A 14557-nucleotide genomic window follows, 5' to 3' on the forward strand; every position below is an offset into this window, starting at 1 on the left:
ACTGTTTTCTATTTCCCTTTACACTATGTATTACAACCACAGTTGGACCAATGTCTTTGATGGGCTCCTTCAAGGTGCACAAGTAGTGCTGCAGGCAGATGCTTTTAATATCTTCAGAAGCTCAGTGCTGTGTTGTGAGGCAAAAATAGAAACACTAGCTAAAGCATAGGCAAGGCTGATGCAGTTGCATACTTCTCATTGTGAACAGAAAGCCACAGAGATGCTATTAGGGATCAGGATGGATAACGAAAACTACTTCCCTGGAGCTGCACTCCAGTGGGATACTCAGTGGTTGCAGAGTACATAAACCAGCTGTAGAACATACATAATAACGCTACATTTGCTATTCACAGCTACTGGTGTATATTGAAATTTTGTTTTGTATGATTCAGGTGATGTAGTAGGTGTTCAGGAAGTGCAGAATGAATATAATTTACAGCCTATTAACTATGAATTTATAGCTGAAATAAATAGTTGAACTCTTAAATCTTTTTTTCCAAATTAAAATTTCCAGTTAAGTATATAACACATATACTACAAGTATATAACACTGATATACAACACTATATAACACCTCTAAATTCCAGCATTTTTCATAATAAGGTAGTTAATAAATGCACTTGCAACATTATTTTACAGGGTTATCTGTGACTTTAAACCTTTATTGAGAATGGCTTAATTACAAATAAAAATATATTTATGTATAAAATCCCTGCATGTAAAATACCCCTTCCTTTGCTATTGACATCATGAAGGAAACAAAGTGACAAAACATTTTCAGAATGAGTATTTTGATAGACAATCTTGTAATGGGAAACACAGTTTCAGAAAATGCAGATGTTCTGAATGCTTGCACAGTGAGCTTCTTTTTAATCTGAAGTTGTGTCATATAAATACTCAGTCTTTTCAGTTGGCTTTTGGTTCTTCCTTGTGTTTTTCATCTCTCATAGCTATCTTCCATTTGGCGGCTATAAGAGATCCTGATACCATGGTGGAACTCTCCTTTTGTGTCTGTATTAGCTCAAACAGCTTTGTTTCGTCATCTTTCGGTTTTGTTGAAGTATTTTAACCCTGGGTACCAAACATTTAACAGTCAATATTGTTACACCTATCTGTGCACCTGAGAACACTTAAGCATGCCCTTAAGTTCTTGCTTTATGTATAAGCTCACGATTTGCATTTGGATAACTGAATGTCAATTACAAGCCTTTTGTAAGAATTGTTTTTATTTAGCAAACCAAGCCTGCTCTAAAATTAACCCTGTGGCAGTTTAATGGTATTGAATGACCTACCTACCTGAAAATGCGCGTGTTAAGGTACTCTATCAACCTGTAATTTATATACCTGTTAATTAGTAACATAGTTTGAGTCAGAAAGATTGTATTAGCTATCATTAATTTGGACTTGGACATAAAAATTCCCAGATCAGTAGCCTTCTGGTGACTTACTTTGGAGGAGTGGGAAGGTGTTTTCTGTAATAGCTTTTGTACCTTTTTTCTGGGATTGTGCTGGTGGCGCTAATGTACTGATTCTACTGCTGACAAATCACATCCTAATTTTTACTCATTTTGTAAGTGTAAGTGCCAGAATGTATTCCAGCTTCACCAATGATAAGCGAAATTTGATACACTGAAAATTTCTTGTCACAGACTTTTTGTTTGGAACTTTTTAAAGGCTAATATTTTTTAAATGTCTATTACTATTTTTAGCCTTTGTACAAAGGAGCACTCTTGATTCTACTAAGCATACTTACTGAACACTTTCCAGATACTTTTCAGTAAGTCAACAACTAATAAAATATTTTCTCTTAGAAAAATTTGTTACCATGCTGAAAGTAGATTCCTATTTATTATTTCCACCACTAAATAATAATGTCCTTTTACTGTTATTCCATGCAGTTCCAGAACTTGAACAGTTATTTTCCTAAAACCATGCCAAAGGTGTGGGATTTCTGTCTTAAATGTAAAATAAAATTTTGCGAGCTTCACATTAGTATTGATTTTTCTACCCACTTCAACATAGACAGAACTGGAGATCAAGACTTATAGGAAATTCTGATGGATGAGTCTGATTCTTACACTTTACAGTGCTCCTCAGCAAAGTAATTAGACCCATGAAAGGATTATGAATGGGCTGCCAACAATTTTCCTTGATAATGTCTGAATACACTAACTCCAACTTCATCCAAATACAGCTGTATTATAAGAGCTGGAAAATCTGAGTTCCTTGTAGCAAAGAGACGTTTGTATTCCATCTTTTCTTAGAAGGTCACTGAACTAATACCAATAGCAAAATTTGGCTCAAATTATGATTCAGCATTTTTAGTTACAATCAAGTATATGCTGTCAGATATTTACAATTTATAGACAAAATATTTACTATTAGTGTGGATGACAGTTTTCTGTATTTACTCAATAAGTTTATATTTAGAATGGATTCTGCAGAAACAGAAAATTCTGCCTGTGGGTGGAATAATGTTCAGAGGCTTTTCCAAAAAGCAATAAAGACTTCTAGATACAAACAAAACTTCACTTAAACTTTTGGGGCAATACAGATCTTTGAGCAGTCGTCCTAGAGATTTAGCCAAAAGAGATTGAGTTTGTAGTACAAGGGAACAATACCAAGAACGATTCAAAATTTAATGCAGGGGTATAAATGCTAAATCTGTGTAAGGTGAATTTGGTACATGGGAAGTTTCCTCAAGTAAATGTGTTTGATTCCTACAGTGCAGACAATACTGATGAGCCAGCAAGGCATTTTTTTATTATTTAAAAGTGGTTTAAGTTAATATTTTTTTCCTTCCGTAATACCCTGCTGAACCTCAAATCCCTAGATTTAGGATGAAGAAGCCTTTGATGCTTTGACAGAGAGAGAGAAACAGGTATTTTCTATTTTTTTTTTCCTGGTTTTGTTTACCTGAACCTAGGCATGTATTACCAAGTGTTAAAGTTCATAAATTTGGTGTTTTTTTTCTTATGTGTTTAATTTGAAAATAAGCTCAAAGTGAACAGGCTATGGGCCTGTATTTTAAAACTGCTGTCCAATGTGCAATGTTGAAAAAGAGAGAGGAAAAAAACCAACAAAAAAACTGAGACATACATCGCAAAATCAGATACATCATCAGGAAAAAAAAGGTAAAGACAGCATTGCAATATAGTCCTATCAATGTCTATAAAGCCTCCCTTGTTTAAGATCCCACTGCAATTCAGGAGGAAGGTCTCTGCAGCAGGAGTCCTGAGACAAGCAGCCAGCTGCCATGCAGGCTGCACAGGAAGGGACCAGAAGTATCAGGTGTGGATGTCAGCTGTCTGTGTAGATGAACAGAATATCTTCATCAGTGCCGTAACTTGTCCTGGCTTCCTCAAAGTTACTGATGCTGGTGCAGCATGTTCCTGTTAAGGAGGAACAAAATGTAACAAAAACGTCAGGAGAATTTGCCTGCGAAAGGCTCGAGTCTAGCAGCCTCTACAAAGAAAAGTAACTAGTATACAGACCAGACCTGTCAGCTTATGTTACAGCTTTACTCAGATCTTTCCACCTCAAAGACAGTGCTCACTCAAGTAGTGCTGTAAATAGGTACTAAATTGGCCATCCTGTTACATTCTGAACAACAGTTCAGCAACCCTCACTAACCCATCTGAAAGCCAAACAAGTTTGCTACAATGTGTATCTTAATGTGTTAAGTAAATCACAGCACAAAATACAGCACTAATTTAATTAATGGGGCAAAACCCTTCTGACAAATTGGTTAGTGATGCTTGAAATACATGCATGCTGTTAGGGGAAGACCAGCTGTGGCTCTGTATTACAGACACATTAGTAATGTGGTGGCTGAGAATCCACCCAAAAGGAACAGGCTACTCACGGTCAGCATAGGCAGGGTTGTTGTAGTAAATACTCCCTGAGGCTTTGTTGTAGCCACATAACACAATGAAATGGCCCTGGTAGTCAGGATTCCTGCAGAAGCACTTCTGACCAATGGGGAGGAAGCAGCAGTATTTGACAGGACTTGAGCAAAGATCACACAGTAGCAGGACTGCATTCACTAGGACGATGGCTATGTGACCTTGGGACAGGTGGTTTTGGATGTCTTGAACAGTTACTGTGCTGCAGAAAAAAAAAATCAGATATGCTTATTAACAAGTTTAGGAAAGAGACTGGTATACAATGAAGTGTGTGATGATGGACAGTACTTATGACATGCAGCTTGCACGGTTATTTTTATATCAGGTACAGTTTTCTTGCTGTTAAACCCTGCAGAACTTGCTGCAGACAAAGCCTGACAAAACCTGTGTCATTCGAGGCCTTTTGATCTCATGGCTGCTACTGAAGTGCAGAGCAACAGCTCTGGATTCTGCAGCAATATAAATGTAATCTCAGAATGTATCAGAAGTCCCAGACAAGAGTATTAAAGGGGTTAGCAACTCATTCAGTAATTTGAGACACTTCTGTTGTGGGAAAATCATAAGTGAAGTGTTCTCTCCTGCCCTTAGAAAAGCTTATCTCTGAAGCACTGAATCTTTATCAACTGAGCGGTTAAAGATATTGTATAATCACTAACCAACTTAAGACATGCCCAAATTTGCCTCTGTCACACAGGAATGTTTCTCCCAGTTGCAATTTTGGACTACCTGATGCTTTTAAGGCTTTATTTCTATAGTACCTCCTACAGAGAATGAGTATTAACCAAACATAAACTATAATCTCATCTGTTAAAAGCTGTCCTTCCCTGAGCCAGGTGGTGTATTCCATATGCATTAGAAACTCATCCCTTGGATACATTCCAGATGTCTAAGATGTGTGCACTACCTAACATGTGCTTTTTAATTTTTTCCAGTGTCACTCCTATTTGATGCCCCAGCCTCAGTACTGCACAGGTAGATATGCCCTCTGTCCTTGCCTTGATCAAGGCCACGATCTTCAGATTGCTAAGGCAAGATGGACTGACTGTCCCGTCTGTCCCGTCACAGGTCCAGTTAAACAGATGGTGCCATACAAACTCCATGTATGTTGAAAAGGACATTTAATGATTCTGCCAAATGAAAGTTGCATTGCAACATTCAAATGCTGTTGTGGCTGCCCTGTACCCTCTTCTTTTCTTACTCCTGATCATTTACCCCACTTCAACTACAGAGATCCAAATTCAACTTCACTATAAAAAGGGATGCAACTGGAGTTGAACATGGACATTTAGTTATTTCCCATGTAGAATATCACTGTTGGTTGTGAAACAGTTCTGCAGTTTTTCCCCTTCCCCTGGGCTTGCAGCTCTTTTATAGCAGTTCCTTATTTCATCCTCCCCTTGGCAAAAGCTCATGTTCTAGCTTTTTCTTTGTGCGTCTGTGTAGGAGCAGAGAGCTATAATGTTTGCATAGCTCTGGGAACAATGGGTTGTGTGCCCACGTAGCACTCTCCTTAATTCCAACAATGGCCAATTAGAGTGCTGTAGGCACTCCCTCCTGGGTAATTTTAATGGATAATCAAATTCAAAACATAAACAGTAGTCAACTCCTGTCAGCATTTTCAAATCACTTATTCTGTGTCGTGACTATTTTTCCTCAAACTTCATTATTAACTCTTGATGTCCACTTTTTTTTTTTGAGACAGATATGGTAGAAAGTCTCTGTAATTCACAAAAAAAAAAAAGGCTCAGGGCTTGATTTTGGTCTCTCTTACCAGTTTTAGCTTGGTGACTCCAAGAAAAGCATGGAGCCCACAGAATCTCCAAAGAGAAAGGAAAGAAAACAATAAGCTTACCGCTTCTCCACCAGCACCTTGCAGGCTTTGGCTTGTGCAAAGAGCTGATTCACGCGATTCTCTTCTGTGTCAAAGTGCTTCCTGTAAAACGACTGTGGAGACAATAGACATTATCAACTGGAATGATGTTTACCTTAGGTAATCCACCAGTTACAATCCCTGCTAGCAAGGGCCTGCATAAATTGGAGATCTGGCTATGGGACAAGAGAGATCTCCCTCAGTTCACTGGTGACAGGATGAGGATTCCTAAGTTTATATTCACTCCTGGTCAGTTATTGCTGTAATTTCCATCCAGTGGCTATTCAACTGCCTACATGAAAGAAGCCTGTCTGGTTCGCACTGGGTAGGAGCTTGCATTAGAAAAGCCATCACCAGTATAGGCCCTCACTGGCCCCCTTGGCAATCCTGAAGAGGCCATGCTCTCAATGGACATGGAGGCTGAGTTCCCTTTTCACCTCTAGAGGTGGTTCTTTCAGGTCAGGGCTGAGGCACGGTGGTGGGGAAAGTGTGGAAGCTAGCACTGCTCCTGCCCGGGCTGTGCCTGTTCTCTAGATATAGAGGGCTTCAGTCTCCTGGACTGTCAAATAGGCTGGAACCTTTCACAAGCACTATGAGAAAACTTTTTAAACAATTCATATTATGGAATCAAAGACATCAAATATGTGGGATCATATCTAGCCTCACCTTTGGAACTGATTTGTGCCAGTTTTGGCAATATGCAAACCTTGTTTACAGGAACTGTGCTTAACTCAGTAACACAGCAGAGCTTTTATAGTGTGACACACAGGGCTTTTAAAACTGTCTGCTGTCTCCCAGTAGATAAGAATACTAACCTGATTTTTGTAGCCCTTGTCTACTCCAAGCGTCTGGGTGCAAAATTTATGCTTAACACCGAAGTGCCGCATTAGGTAGGCCAGGTCAATAGTCCAGATACTCTTTGTTAACTGGAGTTCCTGGATGGCTTTCTGAAATTCATCATTGTCCAAATGATTCAGGTACCTATAGTATTAGGAAAGGCAGAGGAAGGGAAGCACAGATCTTAAGAGAAGCAAAACATGTGCTTTAGCCCAAGCCTCCACATCACAGGACGTAAAAACTGAAACAATGGGCTTAGCTCAGAAATAACCAAAAAAAACCAACCCACAAAGGAGCCACAAATATAAGGGAAGGGAAGGAAGTATGGAATATTTAACTGGATTTATTGCTGACTTTTTAAAATTGGAAATGTATGGATATCTTGACTGTTTTATAGTGCTAGAAGCGTACAGGTGCTGTACAATAGGCAAGCTATACTGAGCAAGGATAGAATTCTGTCCTGAAGGGCTTACAGTCTCTAAATGTACAAGCATATTAGACCAAACACAGAAGTGTTAAAGACTAAAACTTGCTTTCCGCAATAGATGGATTTCAAAAGGAGGAACTGTGAAGGAAGTCGCTCAATATTCAAAGGAAGCTTGTCTTAGGCACTGATGGCACAAAAGACAACAAAGGGGAGATGAAGTCAGGAGGAAGCTTGGGACAGGTTGCAAAGGGGTGGGGAAAGGCAGTTACAGAGAGTTCTGGAAGTTAGAAAACAAATGGAAGTAAATGGGGAAAAAAAAGGACTGGAATTGAGGATGCAGGGCAAACAAGGTCAGATCAGCAGGGTGAGAAGATTAATCTTGGAAGCTGAGTTTTGGGCAGACTGGAGTGGCAAAGAGGTAAAGGGAATAAAGAGGCAGAGGTTACAGTAGTCAAGATGGGAAATTACCAGCACACGGACTAACGTCTTGGCAGAAGGGATGGAGAGAAATGAAAATCTTCTTCATATCTACTAAGTGGACATCTAAATAGGTATTTCTCCTGCACCTAAGCTCATGTTCCTCTGTGGAAGGAAAGAGGAGTTCAGCAGGACAGCTACTAGTTCAAAAAAAAGAAAAAACAAAACCAAAAAAAAACCCAAAGGGCAATACAGTGCATTGTTTTGAAGTTGAAACTACTCCTGGAACAAAAACACTTATCCCACAGACTGGGGGCTCAGCAGGACAGAGGCAGTATAACCTCATAGACTGGGATACGCCTGCCCATCACTGGAAAACACACAAAGGGATTAGGCGAATTGCTGTGCTAACTATCAGTTCTGATTTATAACAACAGGAAAGAGGGATAACTTTTTCTTGGCTTATGCATGCCAGCCTGCAAAGTTCTTAGAGCTGATCAGATATTTTGCATCTGCCAAAACAGTCAATTATTCAAAAGGGTCTTAAGTTCATCTTGGTTTATATTTTCCCTTGCTTCTGGTAGAGAGCTGTGCCAGGCCCCAGCAGCAGCAATCCTCCAAGGGTACCTGAGACTGCATGATCTCGTAAGACTAAGTTAAACTCACAACTGCTTCAACACACCTCCCTGGACGTTGCTTCCCGCTACCCCTCTCCCATAGGATGGGATTTCCCACCCGTTCAAACCAAACCAGTCACTTACTGAAGCACCATCCTGGAGCAGGCCAGCCCACAGTCCCAGTGGTACAGCTGCTGAATGACTGGCACTTTCAGCTGGATGCAGTCAGCTGTAGTGGAAACACCCCGTTGTGAGTAAAACACAAAAGATGTCATACAGGAATACAGATCCACACAGGTTTTTTCCATACCTGAGCATTAAAAGTCAGCTTGTCCTCAGCACTATAGTGGTGGAAACTTAGAAACATTTTTTTACTTTATGTGATTGGCAGGTATTTTTTATTTTCTTAAGGGCATGTAGGTTTGATATTTCTGTACAGTTAAGGATTTGGTTTAATCTCGTACTCGTCTATTGTTCTGTACCTGGATCACTCTGCTATATGGTCCACCCCCTTCTCCTTGGAAGTTTCGTTTTATTCTTTTTGGTGGGGTGACATACCCACCAGCCCCTAACCATGAAGCTCGATTCCCCTCCTAAATAACAGTAGGTAAGGCACAGGTATTTGTCCTTTCTCTTGTGTCTGAATGTATTTCTATGCCACAAAAGGCATTAAACCAAACTGTGAGAAAACAGACACAAGCAAGATCTCTTACAAGCTCCACAAATTTGAGCCTTTTCTACAGACGTCTTTTGCCTCAGAGACTGTAATTTTAGGTTAACAAAGCTCACAAATGGCACCAGTTGGCCTTTTGTATTAACCTCTGCGATAACTCAACAAAGGGAGAGGGAAAAAGAACAATCTTTACCAAAGAGTCCCAGAATACAAGTAACTCCATCCCTCTGCCTCAGTTTTTGTTTGTATAGGGTTGTTGATGTGGCTTCAGTTTCAGAAACACCCTTACCGCTCGAAGGATGTGAAGAGTTGTTTGTGCCTGCTACTACTACTTCAACGTCAATCAAAGTGAGTTAATCATAAAGGGCTTTCCTTACCTTTGATCTAGAAAAGACCTTTGAAAAGTTTTGTTAACACAAAGTCAAGTACATTTTAAGATGGGAATAAAAATGCATTTGACATTACATGGACTGGCTTAGCTTTGATGTAATTTTCTTTATCTAAGAATGTTTTATAATGTTGATTGTAATCTTATATTATTTTTAACAAAGCTATAGCCTACTGTAGGAACAAGCCAATATGGATATTCTGGACTCCTTCCAAATATTTTTTCATAGTTGTGCCGCTATTTAATCATTACTTTGAAGACTGGCATACCCTTTGGTATATCCAATCTTTTTTAAAAATCTAGATTAAGGTGCTCTTAAGTATCCTAAATTAAAAAAAAAAAAAAAAAAAAAAAAAAAAAACCCAATTCCCAGACTCTCCTCAAACCAGGATCTGTAAGTATTTTGTCGTCATTTTTTCTTGGCATATTATGATTCTGTCCCCTTTCTGTTAATACCCAGGGCCTCTGTCAAGTCCCAAGATTAACTGAAGTCGTACATGTTTTCTACGTGAAGACTTCAAAGGGTAATAACTTTAATTTTCTTGGATGTTCAGCTTCCAATCATCCTGTTTCCCAACACACCCAGACTTCTTAAGTGATGACTGTCAGCTGTCCCGAGATAAGACATAAGCCAGTATATGCTGTGGCTGTAAATAACACTGAAAACACCTCTCACTGAAAACATCGGTTTGCAGCTCCCCGGCGCACCCAGCTCACACCGGGAGCCGGTAATTCCACGTTATTGCTGTTGCTGGCGGAACCAGCAGTTTCGCGGCTCCAGGAGGGCGGAGGGGCCGCCAGGGGGGACGGTGAGACCCACCCGCCCCCCGCCGCGGGCGGGGCCGTCCCCCGGGCTCCCGCCCCCGACCTGTTCCGCCAGGGCCGACCGTACCGCCTGGTCCCGTCCCCCTGCCGCCGTCGGGGCGCCCCGAGGAGCGCTCCGCCGCCCCACGCTCCCCGGCAGCAGAGGGAAGGGCTGCGGGAGGCGGCCGGGGCCGGCCCCGCTGCCGCGACGGGGCGCACTGACCTGGCGGCGGTTCCCCGGCCTCCCGGGGGCTCTTCATGGCGGCGGCGGGGCCTGCCGCCCGCTCACTGCCGGCCCCGCCGAGCCGGCCCGGGCGGCGGCGCGGCCCAGGGGCCCGGCATGCCTCGGCGCGGCGCTGGCTCCTCCCGGCCCCGGGGGCGGGGGCGGAGGCGGGGGCTGCGGGGGGCCGGGCCCCGGGGCGTCTGCCCCGCGCCGCGGCCGCGGTGTGGGCGGCGGCGGTCGGGCGTGTCGGTGGGCAGGGGCATGATACGGCGGGCGGGCGAGGCGGCACCGAGGGCGGGCGGGGAAGCCAGCCCTGCCCCGGGAGTAGGGCACCGCCGGCGGGAGGGGGCTGCCCCCGGCCGGCGGGACAAGACTGCGGCGGAACCGTGGTGCTGAGGCAGCGCGGCCCAGCGGCCCCGGGCGCGATGGCGGCGGTGGGCGGGAGGGGAGGGGAAGGGAGGGGCCGCGCCGCGCCGCGCCGCGCCTCTCCTCTCCCCTCCTCCTGCCGTCGCCTTCCGGTTCCGGCGCGCGGTGCACGGCGGGAAGCTGGAGGAGGCCATTAGAGGCTGAGCGCGGGCCCTGGCTGAGGCGGTTGGCGGGTGGTGAGTGGCGGTGGGGATGGCCTTGGCCGGGGTTCTCGGGCGTCCTGCGTGTTCCCGGGCCCTGCTCGCTCTCCGGGTGAGCATCCGAGCTGCCCCGCCTCCCCTGGGGCCTGCGGGGTCCTTGGGGGATGTCCGGGCCCGAGGGGGGTGGCCGTAGGCCTTGGGGGCTCTGGTGGGGGTGGGCCGGGCCGGGCCGGGGCCTTCCTCTGCCCCGAGGATAGAGCTGAGGTTGGGGGCCTTCAAGTGAAGGAGGGCGGTTCGGGGGGCTCAGCGGGGCTGCGGTGCGGTGTGGTGTGTGGGCTGGGCTGGTCTCGCCTCCCTCGTGGTAGAGTCTCTCGCTTTGGTGGTGCGGTCGGCGAGGATGGCTGTGCTAGCCACAGGTCCAGCTTTGCTTATCGGCGGTCGGGCTGGCTGTACCGTTATGGGATACACCTGGGGCTGTTTCTCTTTGAAGTGCACCTGGTTATACGAGTGGTCCGTTATCTGGTATTTACGAGTGAATTTCCTAGGTCAGAAGAGACCTGGAAGAGGCTTACTTTTGCCGTTCTTTTAAGTCTTTTCTTTCCGTAGGCATCTTTATAGAGAAGTTTTACTAATGCGTTGTCAAAGCATATGGTGTGCTTGGGAAAGAGGGAAAATCAGTGCTTTACACTGGGAAAGATCATGGATTGTGTAGGTAAAACCTAGTCTACAGCTTTTTTTGTAATTATGTCCTGTGTTTTTTCTTGTCTCAGGTATAGAGCCACAGTACTGCAAACATGTCGATTGGAGTGCCAATTAAAGTCCTGCATGAGGCTGAAGGCCATATTGTGACATGTGAGACCAATACAGGAGAAGTTTACAGAGGCAAACTTATTGAAGCTGAAGACAACATGAATTGTCAGGTATACCTGCTTCAGAAGGATGGAGGGGAGGCTGTCTGATGTACACCTGGAAGAGCTGATAGCTATTTTATTGGCAGCTTGATTAAGACTATTGCTTTTAGTCTTAGGATAAAGAAAACTGTATTGCTGCATGTATGCTGTCTTACCGTAGTGAAGTGGATTCAGGATTACCAAGTGCGCCAAAGAAGCCAGACCTTACTCTTTCCAGTTTTAGAGTTGGACTGGGTATTCTTGTCAATTATATCAGGGTTCTTAAGATTCTGTTCTGTGAACAATGTTTCTGCTGGAGTTCATTCTTTAAAGCCACTCAGTGTAACAATAAACAAACGATTTAAGAAATTGAAACTTTTTTGAACACGTTTTACTTTAGTCATCCCAAGGGGGCTTAATTTTGATTGACTTTGCTCATTGTTGAAATCAAAATGCTTCCTTAATTGTTAGGACTAGAACAGCTTTGTTAAAACTTACTCAATATGAGAAAACAAAACTAACAAAGCTGATAAAACTAATTTGGAAACTGGGGAGAATGCAAAAGTCCTGGGCCTGCTTGAATAGTAACAGGCTTAGGAGTATGTTTAAATGGTCCTGGATGCCTTGTGTCACAACTCCAGTTGAGAGAGCAGTATGCTTGGAAAGTCTTTGGCTCTAGTACTTGAATCCTGGCTGTGTATTCTGCAGGCGAGAGAAGTAGGAATGCAGAACAGGATTAGAAGCATCTGAGCACTGCCTGATTTTTTTTTTTTTTTTTTTTTTCTAGATGTCCAACATAACGGTGACATACAGAGATGGACGAGTGGCACAGCTTGAACAGGTGTACATCAGAGGTAGCAAGATACGGTTTCTCATTCTACCAGATATGTTGAAGAATGCTCCTATGCTAAAGAGCATGAAGAATAAAAACCAGGGGTCTGGAGCTGGGCGAGGAAAAGCAGCTATTCTCAAAGCTCAAGGTGAGTATGATTTGTTTATAGTCCTGTGTCTGCCCTCCTTTCCCGCACACTCTCCCCCATTTTGCTGTAGAAAAACTGGAAAACTGTAATCTCTATTACTGAGGAAATGTAAGCTGTAAAAAGCTGAAAGATTACTTGTTTGTATATTGTTTTTCCATATATTTCATCTTATGGTGGGAGTCAAGACTCAGACTGCCCAGTTACCTGAATGTGTTCTGTTGATGCTACAATAATTTAGATTACTTATTTGGAGTAGTCTTGTTGAACAGAGGCTTTATATAAAACTTCATCTTCTGTTTTCCAGTGATTGTGGTCACTAGCTGTTTGGAATACTTAGGGAAGAATCTAGGTGTTCTTGTTAAGCTTTTGTAGAAAAACAAATTCAGATATCAAGAAGGTACTTAAACTACTGGGAAGCTGTAATTATTAGCCATTCTGTAGTTCACTCTCATTTATACCTTTCTCAGGGGAACAGCCTAATTATAACAAGATTGAGTAATAGTCATGGGCTGCAGAGTCCTTGCTGAACTTTAGCAAATGCAGTAAGGTTATGTGGGGAAGTAACATCTGCTGAAATGTAATGAGTTCAGTTGCAAAACCTTGGAAGAATGTGGGGTTTTAAGTCTCTTGGGCTACAAATTTGTGTGTCAGATTAGAAGGAACACAAAGTGTGTGAATATTCTACTGCATCCATTCTAAGTGACAACCTGTGTAACCATTAGTTCTGGTTCTTCTCACAGAAAACTCTTTCCTGTTATCACTTTCTGAACTTCATAGGATAGCTTCGGTTCCTTACTTCTAAGCAGGAGACTTGGAGTGGTGTTTGTTTTGCTTGTTGGTTGTTGAGATAAATATGCAGTTATGTCAAATCCATGTCATCCCTGATGTTTTCTTTCTTCAGTGGCTGCAAGAGGAAGAGGCCGTGGTATGGGCCGTGGCAACATCTTCCAGAAGCGAAGATAATCTTGGTGTTGATCGACATGCTTTTTTATATTAGGGGGTGTTAACTTGACTACATGCGCGTTGGTATCAGTTTTGCTTAATAAATGTTTCTGACAAAAACTTGTCTGTTCTTGTATGACAGGACTCCTCTTGGGCAAATACATTGTAGGTTGATCTCAAACTTAAAATAGCTTTGTCTGGAAAATAGCAGACTTCATATCTAAATTTGACTACTTTGTATTTGTGTGATGCATTGACATTTAAAGATCATCATGTTTCATTTTTCTTGTTTAGTCCTATTGTCTTTCATTCTCTAAAGAATTAGAAGGTATTCTTGATGAAGAATTTTTAAATAGTATGTTTTAAAGTCGTATTAGCAGCTGCGTTTATGGAACATACTGCCAAACAGAGGCAGCTTTCTGAGAAGCAAAGCACTATGTTCTTTTGCTTTATATGGATCTACAATAGATAGAGGTCCATCTTCAGAGCTGTACATTGAGCTTGTATTCTTTGCATTTCTTATTTTTTCTCTTTGGATGCAAGGAGAATTTTTCATTAGGAACACACAGCTTTGATAGTCTGAGTCTATATTTGCAGTGAAAAATTCTATTCTAACTCTCTTAGTAGTTCACTTGGGTTTTTGTGTGGTTTTTTTTTTTTTTTTCTCTCTACCTGGGGGGGAAAAAAGGATACAAAATAGGCATTTTCAAGGATAAATTTGAAATGTTTTGTAAATTTGAAAAGTAGTGCAGGTGTATGGTGAAAGTCGTATAAATGGTATCCATTAAATACAACTCTAATACAAATGCTAATCTTTTGAAGAAAACTTAGGATCACCTTTAGCTTTTCATCTTAACACTTATATGCAGTCACAAAGATCATCAGCTGATCTGCAGGAAGCCAAATGTAACTTTATTTTGCTAAAAGTATAGTGTGGCTGACTTACTGACTTGAAGGGTTGAAATGTTGAATGTAACACTTCTGTACCTAATCAGATACTTGCATACAATCAATTATC

General features: G+C 42.6%; 2 protein-coding genes across 4 annotated transcripts; one reads left to right on the forward strand and one right to left on the reverse strand.

The window, feature by feature from the left end:
* Positions 1–641: 641 nt before the first annotated feature.
* On the reverse strand, positions 642–10278 carry GUCD1 (guanylyl cyclase domain containing 1). The gene is made up of 6 exons (XM_082491860.1): positions 10162–10278; positions 8218–8302; positions 6591–6756; positions 5758–5849; positions 3866–4107; positions 642–3392 (listed from the first exon to the last, which is right to left on the reverse strand). Exons 1-6 carry the CDS (start codon positions 10196–10198, stop codon positions 3301–3303), a joined length of 714 nt encoding a protein of 237 aa, XP_082347986.1. The 5' UTR covers positions 10199–10278; the 3' UTR covers positions 642–3300.
* An 89-nt stretch (positions 10279–10367) lies between these two features.
* SNRPD3 (small nuclear ribonucleoprotein D3 polypeptide) lies at positions 10368–13659 on the forward strand. Of its 3 annotated transcripts, none has more exons than XM_082491461.1 (4): positions 10368–10410; positions 11498–11647; positions 12405–12597; positions 13499–13659. In XM_082491461.1, the coding sequence occupies exons 2-4, from the start codon at positions 11522–11524 to the stop codon at positions 13558–13560; spliced, it is 381 nt and encodes a 126-aa protein (XP_082347587.1). In that variant the 5' UTR covers positions 10368–10410; positions 11498–11521; the 3' UTR covers positions 13561–13659. The 3 variants fall into 3 exon arrangements, with proteins under 3 accessions (XP_082347587.1, XP_082347585.1, XP_082347586.1); XM_082491459.1 differs by lacking the exon at positions 10368–10410 and adding an exon at positions 10646–10763; XM_082491460.1 differs by lacking the exon at positions 10368–10410 and adding an exon at positions 10736–10839.
* Positions 13660–14557: the final 898 nt, after the last annotated feature.

This window comes from Vanellus vanellus (assembly GCF_965231255.1).
Source record: "Vanellus vanellus genome assembly, chromosome: 16".
Lineage (NCBI taxonomy): Eukaryota > Metazoa > Chordata > Aves > Charadriiformes > Charadriidae > Vanellus > Vanellus vanellus.